The 20,232-nt window shown below is 42.8% G+C and overlaps 1 protein-coding gene across 2 annotated transcripts in view; it reads left to right on the top strand.

Moving 5' to 3' along the window:
• Positions 1-20,232, top strand: part of PDE11A (phosphodiesterase 11A) — a gene marked incomplete at its 3' end in the record, with an annotated part of 371,638 nt that overhangs the window by 32,927 nt on the left and 318,479 nt on the right. For both annotated transcript variants that reach the window (XM_084800165.1, XM_084800166.1), the window contains exon 2: positions 13,927-14,085. In XM_084800165.1, coding sequence (XP_084656291.1) covers positions 13,927-14,085 — 159 coding nt within the window. The remainder of the gene's footprint in view (positions 1-13,926; positions 14,086-20,232) is intronic.

Below are 20,232 nucleotides of genomic sequence, written 5' to 3'. Positions count from 1 at the left end.
CATCACCCACTGTCTCTCTTGGAGATCTTGGAGCGTTGTAACCTCCTTCAAGGAGACATGAGGCTGAGAAAGAAAGAATTCGTGGATGCAGGGATGTGCCCTGGTCCTCGAGATCCACCCAGGAGGGGGAAGTGGTTTCAAGCTGCTTCTCCGTCTCCTTCACAGTGCTCGGTACCTGGTCGTTTCTCACTCAGGCTCTCAGGGCTTGTTTGTGCCATTAGCATCCAGACTTACATCAGCAAGTTCAGATTATAGCAGTTTTTCTTCTTCTTTTTAGAACAAATGTCAGCTACGGCTAATTTTCAGTTTCCAGCTTTATTTTTATTTTTATTTTTAAGAATCAGGGTGCTTTGTTATGAAAGAGGCTGTGATGTTTAACACTGAAGCCAGAATTAGTCTGAACTGAAAGAGCCATTTGACATGTTAGGACATTGCCCAACCGGGCTATCTTTCCCCTTGCTGGGCTATTTTCCAGACAATACCACCAAGTTCCTTCAGTATTCTGTGCAGAGTTTCAATCGGGCCTAATTTTTATAATAAAGAGTTTTGTTTTTAGAATGATGACAGCTTAAAAAGACTAACAGAGCCATTTAGTTTTAGGCCAGCTTAGACCCACTCATATCCTTCTAAACTACAGAGTGCAGTAGTGTGTAATTTTAATATTTATGTTATTTATTAGGACTGACTCATCTCCTTCTCAACAGCTGTCGTCTGGTATATCTTACCATCCAGTGACATAATCAGCTGTCGCCTGGTATATCTTACCATCCAGTGACATAATCAGCTGTCGCCTGGTATATCTTACCATCCAGTGACATAATCAGCTGTCGCCTGGTATATCTTACCATCCAGTGACATAATCAGCTGTCGCCTGGTATATCTTACCATCCAGTGACATAATGTCCTCTCTCTTTGGATGACAGGTTGGAGCTATAGTCCTGTCCTGGATGGCTGCCCTCATCTGCAGAAAACTGTTCACTTAAACACTTTATAAACTACCTTTTTTAAAACATAACTTTTCTCATGTCATAATAAACAATCACTTATAATATGTGAAATGATAACCCATGGCTTTATATGGCAGTATGAGTTCACCATACTATAATCAGCTTCTCACGGAACATTCTGGTATTATTCAATTTCTCTTATTATAAATCCTTAGAAATGAAACGAATGAATTGAAGAGTATAAAACTTGAAAGTGATTGTTACTAGTTAGCTAGCTCTTCTCTATATGTGTTTTACATCATCAGCGCCAGTGCATAAATGTGGGCGACTTCCCTACACTGAACGTAAATAATGATGTGTGGGCCAGAGAGAGCAGAAGTGCTCGCCAGCGAGCTGAAGGCCTGGCCTGGACCCCAGGAACCTGTGCAGTAAAAGGAGAGAATGGACTTCTGCTGGTTGTCCTCTGACTTCCACAGATGTACTGTGTCACGTGCGTGTACACACATACACACACACACACACACACACACACACACACACACACACACACATTGCGTGTGCCTTTGTAGCCTGCTAATTTTTCCATTTTAAAATAGTTTTCACTATTACAATTATTGTTGTTTTGAAATCCATGTTGATATCAAAGGTCTTGATTTTTATGTTGTTCAATAAGAAACAGTGATTGAAAATATTTAAAAATACATTTTACTTTAAGTTATAGTTAAAAATGTTGCAAAGAATTGAAAAGCATACTTTAAATAAATGACTTTTTAAAAAATACTAATAACAACTTCTACATAGTAACAATAAAACTTAGAAATTAAATAGAAGATGCTGACAATTATAGTGATTTGGCACAAATGTGGGAAATATCAGGAGTTTACTACCATAGCAGTTTACAAATCAATTCCCTTTGGAGTCCATTTCTCAGGTTCTTTCAAAAGAGTTTTCAAAATGCCTTGTTGGAGTGGTCCCTTTTGAGGTCTTTTTTGCTTTTGCTTTTGCTTTTGTTTTTTTGTTTTTCGAGATAGGGTTTCTCTGTGTAGCCTTGGCTGTCCTGGACTCACATTGTAGACCAGGCTGGCCTCAAACTCACAGGGATCCACCTGCTTCTGCCTCCCGAGTGCTGGGATTAAAGGTGTGCGCCACCACCGCCCGGCCCCTTTTGGGGTCTTAACCAGTGGTTAATACCAATCCTTCTGGCCCACGCTGGCATTCTGTGCTTTGCTGTCTTGTCTTTAGCTTCCTCACCCACGGCTCTCAGTCCCTGACTGTCCAGCGTCTGAACCACAGCCTTGTGACAACCATTCCCTTGTTACATCTGCAGGCCTCCTGGCCTTTCTAGCTGTAGCTCTCCTTCAGGTACCAGCCTCTTCACAGACATTCAACACTGCAGTTCAGGGTGGCATTTAACTCTATAATGCATCTGCACACGGACAATGTTTCTATGTAGTTAGCCGTGGCACCCATTAAGTCAGCTTAAGCTTTTATTATTTTTCTGCTTATGACCTTACCTGCACCTCGTTCTCATCTGTGCGGTGGTTTTTCCATTTTCACACTGTTTCTGCCTCTGAGATGCAATAAGTGTAAGAAAGATAAATAATAAATGACAACAGGACAGGCTCATAAGGAAACGCCCGTGAAGAGCCAGAGGACAGAGAAATAGACTCGACGGAGCTGAAGAGAGTGAAGTCTCCCAATGGCATGTGACAACTGTGAATGCTCCAAACCCTCATAGTAAAAGTTTTTATGAGGTCCACTAACCTCTAATTCAATTTGGAAGGCTTAAATAAAAGATGGCTGATTTTGTGTTTCCGGGCTGGAGCTGACCTTGACATACGCAGACTGCCCCATGTTAACCGTGTTCCTGAGTCAGACCGAAGCTCCCCAAATCATGAAGTAGTTTTGATAATACACCGCGCATATACACTAAGGACAACACTGATGACTTTTGTATTTTCCTCAGCAAGAATCAAATTGGGAGGCACAAGGCACTAGCTATCAAGTTACTGCCTTTGTTTTTATGTGGTAAAATCTCAAACCTTTCATCAATTCACAAGTTAGTGGCTCTTTCTATAGAGAAAGACAGAATAGAACATGTCAAATCATTAAACGATAACCAAAAATGTATAGAGTTTTGTCTCTCAGGCATCTTCTGAACATGAATGTCCAGTGATAAGTTACCATGGTAACGAGATTGTCTTGTTAGGGTCACTATTGCTGTGATGAATCACTATGACCAAAAGCAACTTGGGGAGGAAAGGGTTTGTTTGGCTTTATGCATCCACATCACAGTTCATCACTGAAGGAAGTCAGGACAGGAACTCAGACATGCCAGGGACCCTGGAGGCAGGAGCTGATGCAGAGGCCAGGGAGGAGTGATGCTTACTGTATCGCTGGTCATGGCTTGCTCAGCCTGCTTTCTTTTAGATCTTGGAAACACCATCCTGGGGATGGCCTCACCCACATAGGCTGGGCCCTCCTCCCCCATAAATCACTAATTAAGGAAATGACCTACAGGAGTGGTTCTCAACCTTCCTAATGCTCTGAACCTTTAATACTGTTCATCATCTTGTGATGATTCTCCCCTACCCCCCAACAAACCATAAATTATTTTGTCATTACTTCATAACTGTAATTTTGGTACTGTTATGAATTAGAATGTAAACACTTGATATGTCAGTTATCTGATTTGTGACCCCTAAAGGTTGAGAACCACTGCCCTACACTCTCAGTCGTATAGAGGCGTTTTCTCAATTGAGGATCCCTTCTCTCAAATGACTATAGCTTGCGTCAAGTTGACAAATAACTAGCCAGCACAGGGATGCTTTTGTGAACTAAATTAAATGACTACTTACTAATTGATGAGCCAATAAAAGCAATTTTCTTTGGATTCCTAGAGAGTTGGTGAGCTATTGACCGTTGTTTCCATGTATTATTTTATACTCTGTGTTTCTGTTAGCTTCTCTGTGTCACAACTCCATAAAGCATTTGAAAAATAGTGTAGTGGAAATGTGGGAGTAAGCTTGGTCCTCACGTCTGGTGAGGTTCAAAGGTGTCACGAGAGATACCGGAGTCGCTTGCAAGTTGTGCAGGATGCTCTGTGGGTGCAGTTTTCCTGAGTCACTGTCATTCCTGCTGAGGTGGGGCCTTTGGTGAGGCAGTTGCCTTTGAATCGCACATGCTCCTTTAAGTATCCTCTAGTTTATGCCCCTGTAAATAATCCCAGTAAACTTGTTGTTTCAGAAAAACAAAACAAAACCAAAAGATACCTAGACATATTCATTAGGGCCTTTAAGGAAAATATGACAAATATACAACTAGTGAGTTTGTCTCGAAAACCCTGAAATATTATTTATAGTCTGTTCCTTCAGATCCCAGTGACCTTGGATTTAAGTAGCCTGCTAATTCAATGGATTTTAACGTTGACTAACAGCTGGATTTCTGGAGTAACCCCACCCACCACCACTTAGTATGTAATTGCTCTGGGTAGTGCCCAGGTGACTGCAGTGCTCACACGAGTGGCCAGGGCTGTTTTCTTGCTATGCACACATGAGCGTATCCACAGAGTGAGGAAGTGCAGATGGGTGCATGTGCTATCCTGAATGGGCACGGTCCTTTAGAGTCAAGTCCAGCTGAAAGCTCCATGGAATTAGTAAAGTGTTTTGTAATTACAGGTTTCCTCAGCTGCGTAACTCCCATCACGTGGATGTTAGATTTGACAGGTTTGAGCATTTTGGGTTTGAAGGACCGTAATGTGGCATTGAGAGTGTTGCTCATAAAATTATCCTCACAGAAGACATGGTGGTTAAGACTGGCTTAATGATGAGCACAGAAAATGTTCCTGTAAAGTGCTGAGGACAGGGACCCAGTGCTTACATAGAGACAGAGAGGGGGTCTTACATAGAGACAGAGAGGGGGTCTTACATAGAGACAGAGAGGGGGTCTTACATAGAGACAGAGAGGGGGTCTTAAGCAGCTCACCTGTGCCATGAAGCTGAGACCTGCCTGACTCAGTCCCAGCCGAGGGAAGCCCCGGATGCTTTCTCTCAGAAAATGGAAGCTGGGATTGGATGATCTTTGGCTTTAAGCCATTGCGTTTGTTTCTTTTCTCTCCTCTGCGACAAAATATCTGACAAAGCAACTTAAAAGGAGGGAAGGTTTATGCTGGAATAACCACAGTTTCCAGGTGAGTCTTTGGCCCTGTGGATTCTGGGCCTGTGGTGTGGTCAGTGATCTCAGTGGCTGGAGCATGTGGGACAGGAGCCGGGCTTTGTGACCACGAGGTCTCAGAAAGGAGGGCAGAAGAGGACTGCAGGTCAAGGCTAACCTTCAAAGCCACGCCCCTGGTAGTCCATACCTTCTAAAGCAGTGGTTCTCGACCTGTGGGGTCACCTAAGGCCATTGGAAAACGCAGGCATTTACATTACAATTCATAGTAGCAACAAAAGTGCAGTTATGAAGTAGCAATGAGAATAATTTTATGGTTGGAGGTCACCACAACATGAGGAACCGTATTAAAGGGTTGCGGCTCTAGGAAGGTTGAGAACCACTGTGCTAAAGTTTCTCCAAAACGGCAGGACCAGGTGGAGACCCAGCATTCAGCACATGTGAGTGCTTCCTCTTCAAGCTGTAACAGCCTTTTTATGTGCCCTTAAAAACGTGTTCTGGGGGCTGGGGGGTATGCAGACATGGTGAATACAGCCTCTGGGGCAGGTGGGGGTACGCAGACATGATGAATACAGCCTCTGGGGCAGGTGGGGGTACGCAGACATGATGAATACAGCTTCTTATCAAGGACATGAGAACTCAGGTTGCGAGGTTGCTTTTCCACAACCCAAATGGATCTTGAGAGTAGGTGCCTATTTTGTGGCTGTTCTGTGGCATCAGGCTAAACTGAAGAGCGTGCAGAAGACCTTAAGTCACAGGTCTATTGAATCATAGGGTTTTAGGCAGGGGTACGGTTCGATTATTTTGCTGAAGAGGAAAAAGAAATGGCTTTGGCCTTTTGACTTTGTCTTTGTAAATGTTAGAAATCTTAGCTGAGCCTCATACATTAAAAAAAAAAAGTGAGTCTGCCCCAAAGGCACTTAGAACCCCCTGCTTATGAAGAGGAGTTAAGGCTTAAAATGCTTGATAGGAAAAATATTAATGGCATGAACATCCTTGAAGCAAGAAGAGGCTACCACAATTCTAAGAAGCTCATCCCAGGTTTTAACAACGTTATTACAGGAGCCTTCGCCTGGAGTTATTAGGTTTGCCTGTGATAGATCAGCTCCCGGTCCGCTGTCCTCGGGGAGATGGATATAAATTGAGTACCATTCCCCTGGTGATGCTGCACCAGGGACCTAGAGGCATTTGCCAGGTACCTGTTCAGCTTTCCTTGAGCAAATAAACTCAAGGTCATGGGGCTTGGACTACCTTGGTGCTGATCCCGCTCCCTCCATTTCTGGTTGTTTGTGAAATGTTGCTGATTTCTAGAGAGCTTTGGGTGATACATTAGGCAACATTCTCATTCTTACCAAGAGCTCGTGCGCGCGCGCGCGCGCGCGCACATACACACACACACACACACACACATGCACACACATGCACACATGCACATACACACACGCACATGCACATACACACGCACGCACACACACACACACATGCACACACATGCACACATGCGCATACACACACGCACATGCACATACACACGCACGCACACACACACACACACACACACGCACATGCACACATGCCCATACTTTAGGGAAATCCCCATCATGTAGATGACCTTGGCACCTGTTCTCACTCGGTGACTCTCCCCACTTAGCCACCTAAATGCCTGAACAAGAAACAAGGAAACACGCGGTGGGAGGAGGTTTTTCGGTTCTTTATCTTTCCCACTTTCACCACCTCACTTAAATCCTAGTGATTCTATGTTCTGAATGCGTTTCAACTCAGTCCATTTTCTACCACCATATGTTACCAAGTCTCTTCCAATTCATTCTGTAAATGCAGCCAAAGCAGTCTTCTGAAAAATGAAGACTTAGTCACACCAGCACCCACCTTCCTAAAACACTCTAGTATTCCCTCTCTCTCTCTCTCTCTCTCTCTCTCTCTCCTATCCATCTTTTTAAGATAAATATTCTCTGTGTGTGTGTGTGCATGGGTGTAGAAGTCAGAGTCAACTTCAGCTGTCATTCTTTAGGAGACACCCAACTTGTTTTGTTTTTAATTTTTATTAAAATATTTCTAACACAATATATTGATTATATTTTTCCCTCTCCCCAAACTCCTCCCAGATCCGCTCCACACAACTTCACCTTCTTTCTCCCTCAGATAAAACAAAACAGAACAGAAACAAAAACAGTAAAGACAAAAATATGAAGATTAAAACAAACATTAAAAAAAAATAAAACGAATGAGACAAAAACAAAGCACCAATCCCCATGACTGAGAGCACTTTAGAGAGGGGTTTGGCGCAGGCCTGGTGGTTGGACTTTGATGGAAAAGGGAGCGTTGTGCAGAGATGCGGGTTGTCACAAAGGTCAAAGTCACAGAAGTCAGTGCAGACAAGCCAGAGCTGGTCCAGGTAGGATTTCGGGTCCAGTTCGTCACAATCCGCCCCACAGATGTGCAGCTCCAGGGCAACCCAGCACTCACTCTCCGTTTCCCTTCACTCTTTATGATTTCCCCGTCAACGCACTTTTTGGTCTCACTCTTGGTTATCTGATAATTCTCATATGCAGTTGGAATGGCAGATTAAAAATGGAAATGTGTAGTATTGACTCATTCAGTTTGGGATGGAAGGCAGGCACTGGCCATTTGGAAAACTTTCTCTCTTGTAGTCAGAGAAGAAAATCTCTAATGTAGGCGCCAGAAAATGCGGGCAACCTTGCTCGGTAAGTTAGTTTAGTGACTTTCTTTGATCTCTTCATACCTAGACTTCATATTTGTCTTAATCTCCTCCACGCCAGGGAATGCCATTTCCACTTACACTTTTCTTAGATTAAAACTCAAGGCTCAATATTTGCAATTTTTTCTCCTCTCCAACCAATGCCCTCCCCTCACACACACACTAGAAGTGCTGTTGCCTTACCTTCTAATCGCTCTGCTTAAGTCTCTGTGACTCCCTCATCCTTTCCTTAAACAGAGCATCTTCAGATTTTATCCCAAAACTTCCTACCAGTCATCGAATTCTATGTCAGATCCAAGAAGTTTCTAATTTTTAATAATGATCTTAATTTAAAAAAAATAAAGTTAAATATTTAAAGAATAGGTTTTCCATCTTTATGATCTTAACATTGTAATATATTTGCTTCATAGACTTTTCATACACGTGAGCATCTTTATTACATAGTATTTAGTTAAATATATTTTCATAAGATACAGTTTCACTTTAGATGTTCTCATAGTGGAAACATAGTAATATTTAGTATTTTCATGCCTTCAATTTAGAGAAGTAAAAAATAAATGTGAAGATTAAGCCCCGGTTTAAGATTTATAATGCTTAAAAATGAGATTTATTATTTGATTGTAGGTATATGAGTGTTTTACCTACACATGTGTGCCCCGTGTGTGCCTGGTGCCCTCAGAGGTCAGAAGGAGAACCTGTGTCTCCTGGAACTGGGGTCACCAATGGGCTGAGCCGCCATGGGGATGCTGGAGCTGGTCCTCTGCAAGGGCAGCAGATGGTCTTAGTGACTGAGCTCTCTCTTCAGCCCCAAGCATTTGTAATATTGTGACTGGCCCACAAGGAGGACTTTCCCCCTAAACAGAACTTCTCTGTGTTCACATTTTACAAAGTCTTCCTCCCTGGATTTAGAAGTCAGTGTTGTGAACAATAGCAACTCTCTCGATGACACTTTCTCTGGGAGATGGAGTCAGTGCTCACCAATATATCTGGACATAATAAAGCTCTTTCTAAAAGTTAAATGCAGCCTAAGCTTCTGCAAAGTTATACTCATGAGTTAACAGACTTTCCCTTTGCCCTTCATTACCAGCACAAATAGAGGAGCTATTTGGTAATATATTGTAGTAATAAAATTAAATCTCCTTAAGAGAAATGTAAACAAATGGGAAACGCTTGCCCATTATGTCTACTTGCACTGTGAATCTTAACAGAGTCTGGGAGACGATGCCATTAACCCACCACAATATGGAATTCAGTCCCAAAAATGTCCAAATACAACTGTTGTCAAATTTTGCCTCAAAGGCTAAACGTTTAATATTAGGAGAAAAGGTGCGTCTCAGCCGTGGAACTGGCTTGGTGTTTTCTCTTATGCTCACCTGAATCGTACAGCAAGCCAGCGGCAAAGAGGGGCACAGTCAGAGCTTCCACTGCAGGCCAACAGCTTTGCAACGCCATGTCCTGGTGGATGAAATAGCAGAGCCCAGCAAAGGTCAAGCGCAAGAGTGTCAACGGCTCACCAGACTGGGCGGCTTGTGGCATGCTCTCTCAGGACAAGGGAGTGGTTTGTGCAAGATCCAGCGATTTGAGATAGGAGAGTGAGACTGAGACAGGCAGACAAGGAGGACTCCAATGCCCCAGAGTCAGGGCTGGAGAGATGGCTCAGTGGTCAAGAGCACCAACAGCTCTTTGCCAAGGACCTAGGTTCAGTTCCCAGCACCTACATAGCAGCTCACAGGTGTCTGTAATGCCAGTTTCAGGTGATCTGAACCCATGGTCTGAACTTTGCAGGCACTGTATGCACACGGTACACAGACACACATGCAGGCAAAACACTCAAGCACATAAAATAAACATAAAAGAAAATGCCACAAAATCCTCTTTAGTTGCATCCTAATTAAAAATAAAATAGTGACATTAAAAATACAATAATAAAACGAAGAGACAAAATGTCCTGATAATCTTAATAGAAAAAAAAACAATGAAGTAATAAATAATATTAAATATCATTGTGTAATTATAAAATATATTATATAATATATGTGATGAATTATATAAAATATATAAATATTATTCATGATATGATATATAATGTAATAAAAAAATAGAACAATAAAAAAAGGAAAAGAAGTATATGCAGGCTCATGAGTAAAACCCTTGACAATTTTCTCACCAGTGTGACAGAGAGGGCTAGCCTGGGAACCAGCCCAAAGACAGCATGACAGGTGCATGCCCATATGTCCTAAGGTAGCCTCCTAAGAGGAGTCTCCAGGAAGGCTGAGAAAAGGTCAGGACTTGCCAGAGGATGTCCGTGTCAACATCGTCCAGCCCCCTTGTGCACCCAGAGGCCAGGCCCTCTCCAGAGAATCATTAGGTCACTTCTAAGTTGTTTTTGTAAAGAAGTCAAACTGTATTGTTAGAGTTGAAGTCTCTTCTGTAACCCTTCTGTTGCCATTTCCTCCCTTCTCTTTGGATGACCACAGCACACATTTGATGTTTATTATCCTCACGAATACTTACAGTTTTGCTCCATGTTTGAATCTGTACATGATACACAGGTCGTCATTAACCATTTGCTATATTATACACGTGCCATTAGATTGCAGCTTGCTCATTTTCATTAGCATTATGTTTTAAAAGGTTTTTAAATTCGATTTACTCATTTTATTTTATGTGTGTTTTGCCTGTATGCATGTATACATGTATGTATGTATGTGTGTTTGTATATGTATGTATGTATGTGCACCACATATGTGAAAGGTGCCTATGAAGGTCAGAAGAGAACCTAGAATCCCCTGGATCTGGAGTTATAGCTGGGTGTGAGCCAATATGTAGATATGAGAATTGAACCCCGGTCTCTGTGAGAGCAAGAAGTTCTCTTAACAGCTGAGGCAGCCACTACCGTCATGTTTTTATTTTTGTTCCTATTGACGCAAGCAGCTCTAGCTTATTCACACCACTGCATCGTGCTATTATAGTATGTATCAAGTCAAGAGGTCATAGTTACCTTGTTCGTTTTTCCATTGACCACCAGTCACGTGACATCTTATTCCTTATTTTTACAATTGAGGTTGTACACGTGTAACTTTGGTACACGTCCACAGCTCTCTCTAAGTATATGCCAAAGAGTAAAAGGCTGTGCCTTAGAGTCTTAACTTTTTATATATATATATATTTTGTGCAGCCTCAGTACACCTAAACACTATTTGAAAAATATTATTGAGTCCTTACAACGCACCAAGATGAAGTAGATAAGAGAGACAGAGTTTCTGCTGCTTGAGGCCTTATATTTTATTTAGGGATGAGAACAAATAAACCCGCAAGCTGACTTCAGCGGATACTAAATGTCACTGAGTGAAGCGAGGCATTCTTGCCGCTTCAAGGTCTTCCTTGGTCTTCTGTTCCACCTGGCATTAAACAGAACTCCCCTGCTCAACCTGTAAGACTTGGCACCGTTGGATCCCGCCTCCGTCTCTACACCCCACCCCCCACCCCGCGACCCTGAAGTCTCTGGACTCAGTTAATTTGTTTCCCGCTTCAGCACTTTCAAAGGCATGGTTCTAGCTGCTCAGGAAGTTCTTTCCGCTTCTCTTTGCCTTCTCTCATGCAGTGCATCCTTTTCTTCAGTGTCACTTGTCACGGTGGCTGAGGATGCATGCACGCTGTCTACCTGGCCTGTTAGCTGGCAAAGCTGTGAGATGGGGTCACCGTCGCTTCGGCTCTGTGTACCTCCTAGCCCACACCTGACACATAGATGCTCCTTAGTGAGTTTTCATAAAATTAGCACAGACAAGTGTGCTCCTCAAAGTTTGCCTTTATGCTCACTTTGATGTTAGAGATGCCACATACCCAGTCAGAGAGCCAATGTTTGTCAGTTCCTGCGTGTGCTGGTTAGTTTTGTCAGCTTGACCAGACCTAGGCATATCTAGAAAAGGGGGAATCTTAAATGGAGGAATGACTTTGTTAAGATCGATCTGGAGACAAGCCTTTGGAGGTATTATCTTGATTAATGACTGATGTGGGAGGCCCAGGCCATTGTGGACAGGGCCATCCCTGGGCAGGTGACCCTGGGTGCAAAGAACGTAGGATGAGCAAGCCAGTAAAGCAATAGTCCTTCTTGGCCTCTGCTTCAGTTCCTGCCTCCAGGTTCCTGCCTCCAGGTCCCTGCCTCCAGGTCCCTGCCCTGACTTCCATCCATGATGGTGTGCGACCTGAGAGGATAAGCTGAAATAAGCCCTTTCCTCCCCAACTTGCTTTTGGTCATGTTGTTTCATCACACCAATAGAAACCCCAAGTACACACAGTGTCTTTGGTGGGGGGGTGCTCATCTTGGCAGTACCAGTCGCTTTAAACCCTTGTGGAAATCGATAGCTCTAGCTGGCCCCAGGTAGCTGAGTGTGGTCATGTGTTTTAAGGGGCTTTAACACATGGGTGTGGACTGTTGGGAAAATCTCATTCTGGCCCTGGGCTTGCAGCAGCTCACTGACTGTGCCCCATCCACCACCTTCCCTGGAGCACATTGGGTTCCTGCTGCCATCTCAGCAGTTGGTCCCACTCCTCTGTCATCCCTCTCTTCTGTCATCATTATTTCCCGCTTCTTTATGAATACTTAGAAAGCATTATGATATCCACCCTCCCAGATATCCTAGCGTGTGTAACTTGAAATTAAGGATGCTCTCCTAAGTAGCTCTCCCAATAGCAATAGAAATAGAAATAGCAATAGAACAGCAATAGCAACATCCCAGCAGCAACACCTCTATGGAGGCTGTGCTCTAACCTTGCTCAACTTCTTCCCCAGCACATTCAGTGAAGAGCCGCACACTTTCTCAGCATTTCAGGCCCCTTTACAGCTCCCATGGCTTTGCTTGTACTGCTGATAGTATTTGAAGAGTCCAGACCAGGTTTCTGATGGAATAATTTCTCTCTCTTCTCTCTTCTCTTCTCTTCTCTTCTCTTCTCTTCTCTTCTCTTCTCTTCTCTTCTCTTCTCTTCTCTCTCTCTCTCTCTCTCTCTCTCTCTCTCTCTCTCTCTCTCTCTTTCTCTTCCCCTCTTCCCTCCCTTCCCCCTTCCTCCTCTCTCTCCTCTTTCTATGAGTGCATGCATGTATGCGTTTGTGCACATTTATGTATATGTGCCTGGGTGTGTCCCTGTTCCTATGTGTATGTGTGTGTGTAGGTCAGAGGTCAATCTGAACATCAGGTGTCTTTCCAGGGACCAGTCTCTCCCTCTCCAGCAGTGGGATTATAGGCACACATCTCTTCAGCTCCTGTTTCTTAGATTTCTTTTCCTTAATGATGATTCCTGCTATCATTTGACATGAAGACCCCATGTTTTTAGGGATGTGTATCCTTCCCAAGGCGTCAGGTCCAAATATGATATTAGTTTGATGCTCATGGTCATGCTAAATTTAATTACTTTTCTAAGGTAGAATCTTTGAGATCTCCCCATTATAGAACACTTATTATCTTTATCATTAATATATATTTTAAGGTGGCCATTGAAGATCATGTAAATATCCTGCATAACATCCTTCAGCCATCATTGGTGACCCTTGCTTATGACCATTGTTTTGCTGGTAGCTGACAAAAGATATTACTCAACTTAACTATTTATCCCACATATTTTAGCTGGCATTCTTTTTATTCCCCCCCGGCCCCCAACTCCTTTTTGGAAATACTTTTGAAATATCAAAATGAATGCGTAGATTTTTTTCAGAATAATTTTAATCCAAAACAAAGTCCTTCTTTCCTGAATGTTTTAAAGGGTTCCTACATACTTGATACATTGCTTTTGCATATAATATCTCATATCATTATCATTATGAAATAATATGTTAAGTAGAACACAATGAAGTTCCATTAGGGCACTGGTCTCTTTCCTTTTTGGTTGCCTGGCTCACAATTATGGTGATAATTTATCATTTATCTTCCATTGGTGGTTTACACAAAAAAATCAAATCCATTATTGAGAATAAAATCTGGGGGAGCAGGGAGCTTTCCCTGTGACATGCTCTCCTCTTCACCACCCCCCCCCCTTGCCGTGCCCTTGCAATGAATGCTTTCTCTGTCTTATTTTTAGGACCGAAGGTTCAATGATGAAATTGACAAGCTAACTGGATACAAGACAAAATCACTCCTGTGCATGCCCATCCGGAACAGTGACGGGGAGATTATTGGTGTGGCCCAAGCGATAAACAAGATTCCGGAGGGAGCGCCATTTACAGAAGATGACGAGAAAGTAAGATTTCACGCCTAGCCTGGCTTGTACTTTCCATTTTGATTCCTGACTGCTGCTCTGACAGGGATGATGGGAATCACGTGACTTGTGCTTCGATTGGCCTATTCACAGATCAAAGAGCTTTTCCTATGCTGTGCAAGATGTAATGGAAGCTTTTTCCTTTAAAAAAAAAAAGCATTTCATAGAATGTGGTATAATGGAAAATAATCACTCCACCTTTTTAAAAGCATGCTTTTCATCCCAAGTCCCACTAGTAGTCTTGCTTTTTTTTGGCGGGGGGGGGGGGGCGTGGATCTTTAGTTTCCTTGTAAGCAAGCCTTTTAATTGAAAACAGCACCATGGCCATATGTGGCCCAAGGGAGGGCAGAGATTATAGGAAGTTCGCTTTGTTTCAAAAACTCAGCATTTTCTCTCGTCATTTTATAGCTATCACAGAGAATTGTTTTCTTACTTCTTTTTATAAAAACCTCAATAAAACGAATGTTATTTAATTGTTATTGTAAATCACTAGTAAAGGGTGCATTGGTTTTGTGCCTGAAGGACAGGAGACTGGTAGAAGTGATATACTTTTCGCTCTGGAACTTTAAGCTCTCTACTAGGAGTTTGTTGCAAGCTGTGCCAAGAGGCTCTCCAGGGACTGGGGCCTGCCTTCGAGGCTGTCACCTCCACACCGAATAGAATCTGGTGGAAGTGAAAGCAAGCCTCATGCCAATTTCATCTTTATGACTGCTGTATTGCTATTTGGTTGGGAACGTTATAATTTAGCCTTCTGATGAAGCTTTGCTATTTACCAGCGCTTGGCTATTAGTAGCGCATGAATGCGAATGTTCTGGTATAGAGGCCGAACACGAAATATGGGTATAGGAAAAAGGGAAGGCTTTTAAATGAAGTGAGTCCTTCAGTGAGGTCATTTCTACAGTGGAACTGAAAGAACTCAAATCCTTGTAAAAGTGTGTAAGCTCACAGTACCTCCGATGCCCTCTTATCAAGTCTGCGTGGGAAGCACATGGGTTGGGGTCGTGGGACATAGGTGGGTAAATTCCATATGTTTCATGACATCCAGGAGCTATCTGAGGTGACCGTATAGACGAGAGGTGCTCCAGAGGGGCTCTTCCCGCAAGAGGTAACATTTCACCTCTGAATCAAGGTTGCCATCGACAGAACCAAGAGAGACAGATGAAGCATTTGGAAACTGGTTTGCAGTAAATGGTGGTGAATTCAGAGACTCACGGCTGTCTAGTGCCAAGAAGATTTGACATTGAGTGCTCAGTCCTATATGAGACAGGTGCCACCCCTGCTGAGGCCCTGCTGAGGCCCTGCTAAGGCTCAGGGAACCTTCTGGAAGAGGGGCAGGAGGGATGTAAGAGTTAGGAGATAAGGAGAGGAGTTATAAAGTGCCTTAGGCAGGGCACGGCCACTGTACAGATGTGCTCACGGCAGTTGCGGCTATCCATGTTGGCCCACAGAAGACTGGCCCTGTAGATGCGGACCGGGAAGGGCCCACAAAGCCTACTGATGAGCTACTGGCTGGATAGTTTCTTAGAGGGGAAATGTCACCGCTCCCAGTTGTATTATCCACTGCTAAGCCCAGCTGGCTCCAACAGATAGCTCTAAATCCACAGCGACATAAACTCTAAGTCCGTGGTGACACAAATAGCCATAGTTAAAACTCAATGAGTCAGAAAACAAAATGAATTGATGGAAATATAAGAAAGAGATTTGTAGGGGAAATGTGGGAATAGATGGGTAAGACATACATAAGAGAGGGTAAGAAGGAAACTGTAAGAATGCATTATAAACCTCTATGAAATTGCAAAAAGTTTAATTAATAAAACCCATAAAATGTAGCATATAGACTACCTTAGTCAGTATAAGACTTTTAAATTTTTACTTATTATAGTCTGTGTGTTCTGTGTGGGAGTCTGTTCATGTGAGTGCGAGTGCCTGAAGAGACCAGAAGATGGCGCTGGATCTCCTGGAGCTGCAGTTACAGGTGGCTGTGAGTTGTCAGGTGTGGATGCTGTGAACCAAATTAGGGACCTGTTCAAAAGGAGGACAGACTTTTAAATGCTAAACCATATCTCCATCCCCACCAAAACACTTACTTTGATCACTTTTTGGACCATAGATGGCAAAATCTTGCACTAGTGGGTCTCCTTTCAAAGTCTGGGTAGGATCTGGGGCTTGTGCCCTGTAGCATGTGACAGCCCATCAGCCCATGGGCTGCCCTCTGCTCTGCCCCTTTCACTTAGGGTCTCACTCTGCAACCAGATCTTTCCTTTGATTCATTTGTGTTCGTTTGCTTCCTGGACTCCTGCCAGTGGGTTTATACTTACAAGCTAGGGCTCTATAAGGCTTCAAATAGTGTAAGGAAGGTTTGCTCCACGCTTTGTACCTTTCTTGAATAGCATCAGTGTTCAGCGCTATTGGAAACTGGGCTTAGTCCGGTGGTGGCGGTGGTGCACAACTCTGATCCCAACACTCCGGAGGCAGAGGCAGGAGGATCTCTGAGTTCCAGGCCAGTCTGGTCTACAGAGACAGTTCTAGGGCAGCCAGGACTACACAGAGAAACTCTGTCTCAGGAAAAAAAAAAAAAGAAAGAAAAGAAAAGAAAAGGAAACCTGGGTTTTAGTTGGGCCCAGCTTGGCGGATGACCAACAGGTACGTTTGCAAATGTCCCTGAGGAAATTTCCCTCAGCCCCCTTACCTGTAAGCTGTACCATCCCTGCTGTGTGGCATGAGAACTCAATATGGTCATAATAACAAACGCCCGTGAAATGTGAGATGCTGGGCGAGTGTAAGGCATAAACTTTTACATCTAACATTTTCCTGAGTTTAATTTTTCTTTTGTATTTGTTACTTATTCTCAGATGGATTCTCTCTTAGAGTTAATCCTACTTTCTTGTTCCTAAAGTTATTATCCTCTCTTCTGTGCTTGTTTCCTGTGCCCATAGTATCATTTTATCTTCCAGGATATTAAACAAACAAACAAACAAACAAAAAAAACCATGTAGTATTTTCATTGCTCGAGAGTTTTACTAGTTAGGACCGGTAGGTTGTGTTCATCCAGATGACCTACTTATAAAATATTTTATGTCCACAGTTTCTAGCCTGGGTTTGTTTCTTCTGGCAAAGGTTCTATGTACTGTGCATCCAATAGACATGGTTAAGAAAAAAAGATAGAAACTAAATTCGAGAAATGTTTGATGCAAAAAGGATAATACAATCTAGACGCCTCTTCAAATGAGGGATGACAACGTGGCTTCCCAGTTTCCTGAGTGCTATTTACAGTGATATTTGTACTGAAATTACTTCTTCTATGCCTTGGGTAACACTAATGTCATAAGGCCAAAGAGATTCCATGAAAGGACACAGGAAAGCTAGATGAAAGAATGTTTAACTCATAATGGTCCGCACAAAAGACCCCCGACACACTGGTAGTACAGTGTGAAGCTCAGCCAAGTCTCAGTGAGAAATTACCTTTGTGTAACTCAGTGGTTCTGATCCTGTGGGTTATGACCCCCTGGGATCACATATCTTATATCCTATATATCAGTTGTTTACATTATGCTTTATATATAAGAATAGCAAAAATGTAGTTATGAAGTTGCAACGGAGTAATTTAATGGTTGAGGGGGGCACCACAACACAAACTGTGTTAAAGCATTGGTGTAGCTTCTTTCTAAGCTCCTGTTCATTGGAATTTCTGGGTTGCTGAACTTGTGGGGGTGACAGGAGGAACATGAAACCAGAAGGAAGAGAAGCTACATATTCTGTAATGAGTGTGTAAGGCATATTCTGTAGGATACAATGAGAGGTCCCATACACTAACGGGAAAAGATTAGATCACTCATGACGACATAAGTTGGACCCACCTCCATCAATCAGTAGTCTTCTTGGGGGTGGGGGGTAGGGATCAAAAAGACCCTTATAATCTCTGCAGCAAGGAGTTCACCACCATCAAGCTCTGCTCAATGACTAGCACACCTTTCCTCATGCAGGCCTTTGCCAACTCAGGGCCAATAAGAAAAAGCTCCTCGAGCTATGAGCTAAGGCCACGGTGTTTAGCGTTGTCTGTCCTTCAGCATCCTCGTACCACAACCTCAGATCAAAGCATGTTTGACTTTCCTCCCGTTTTCACCATAGGATGTGCTGGATGTGCCCCTTGGAGACTATCAAATGCAAGTGGTGATGGCTGATTCCTTTGTAGCATCATCTCGGCTGATTGCCTGTTTGTTTTCATTAAACAAAGCTTTTGATTAGTGCAGTCTATATGCCAGGCACTCTTCTGGCACTGGGGTTTCATTGTGAGTCCATGATTTTCTTACTGGGTTTTGTTTCATTCTTTGAGATTATCCTCATGCTAGTTTGTAGTCTACTTATTTTATTGTTGAGATAAAGTCTCACTATATAGCCTTAGCTTGCCTTGACGTTGCTATATTGGCCAGGCTGGTCTTGAACTTGTGGTAAGCCTACTGCATCTGCCTCCTGAATGCCGAGCTTACAAGTGTTCCACCATGAACAGTCTTGATATATATGTATGTATACCTTTTAAACATAAATTTGTTTATTCCATATCTGTCTACATGTGAATTTCTCCATTTGGGGTGGATTAAAAAGCTTTCTAATTTTCTTTTTTCTACATATCCTTGTTTCTCTGTCCAATTTGGACTTTTTCTAGATGTTAACTAATTCAGTCTGGGTCATGGTCATTGGCTGCATATGTATATCATATTGCATAATATGATTTGTACGTCTTGATGTCTTAAAGTTCTGGCTTTTGACTTTTTAAAAAAGATTTATTTATGTATTATGCATACAGTCTTCTGTCTGCATGTACACTTGCAGGCCAGAAGAGGGCATCAGATCTCATTATAGATGGTTGTGACTCATCATGTTGTTGCTGAGAATTGAACTCAGGACCTTTGGAAGAGTAGCCAATGCTCCTAACCTCTGAGCCATCTCTCTAACCCAAGTTTTGGCTTTTGAAGACTATAAGTTGTGTGTGTGTGTGTGTGTGTGTGTGTGTGTGTGTGTGTGTGTGTGTTGAATAGCGTCTTTCTTTTGCTTTCTTATTATTTCCTTGGGGTGTACTCCAAAGACTGAAATATACTGAGTCAAAAGCCAAGCCAAGTCTGTGTCGTCAGAAGCATTCAAAAACTCTGAACTCATTTGGAATGATATGTTAGACAAGACCGTTCTCAGTGCCCTGCTGACTTTGCTCAGTTCATCCAGGCAGGCTTCAGACAACCTCCTTTCACACCAGAGGGAGCAGAAGAGCCAGCAGCAGGCTGGAGAGGTGACTCAGATGTTAGCAGTGAGTGCTGCAATTGCAGACTCTCTGAGTTCAATTTCTCGCAACCACACAGTGGCTCACAACCACCTCTAACTCCAGCTCCAGGTAATCTGACACCCTCTTCTGGCCTCCATGGGCCATGGGCACTGCACTCATGGGCAGAAACCCACACAAAGACACACATGTTTATAAATAAAAATCTTAAAAAGAACAAAACAAAACAAAACAAAACCAACCAAACACAAGTCCTTTAAAGTCCAGATGTACCTGTAATTTCTGGGCTGCTCACAGGTAATGAAACAAGGGAACAAAAGAAGGCTGTGAGTACTGGCAAGAGGTTCTGGAGCCAGAATGTTCCAAGACAGACTCAAGTATCTGCTTCTTAGTAGAGTGAGCTTGAGCAAGTTGCCTAGACCTTCTGAGCCTCACAGCCTTCGTCACAGCAATGAAGCAGATAATAGACAGTAAGTGTTCGGGCAACACTCATCAGTATACGCTGCCTTGCCATCATTCAGAATGTCAATTTATTGTAAAATTACCATAATATTATCGTTATCTCTTTTTTTTTTTTGAGACAGGGTCTCTCTGTGTAGTCTTGGCTGTCGTGATCTCACTTTGTAGACCAGGCTGGTCTTGAACTCACATTGATCTACCTGCCTCTGCCTCCTGAGTGCTGGGATTAAAGGCGTGTGCCACCACGCCTGGTTGTTCCCCCTTATCTTAAAATTACATTTACAAAAATATTGCAAGTTATATATGGCATAATTTTAAAACATTTTGAGGTAGCAAATATGTTGAGATATATAAAAATTAAATATATTATAGTCATTTAGGGACACTTATGATTCTTA

The sequence above is a fragment of the Acomys minous genome (genome assembly GCF_964271855.1).
Source record: "Acomys minous genome assembly, chromosome: 10".
In the NCBI taxonomy this organism is placed as follows: domain Eukaryota; kingdom Metazoa; phylum Chordata; class Mammalia; order Rodentia; family Muridae; genus Acomys; species Acomys minous.
Note: the sequence above shows the minus strand (reverse complement) of the source record. Positions and strands in the feature narration are given on the sequence as shown.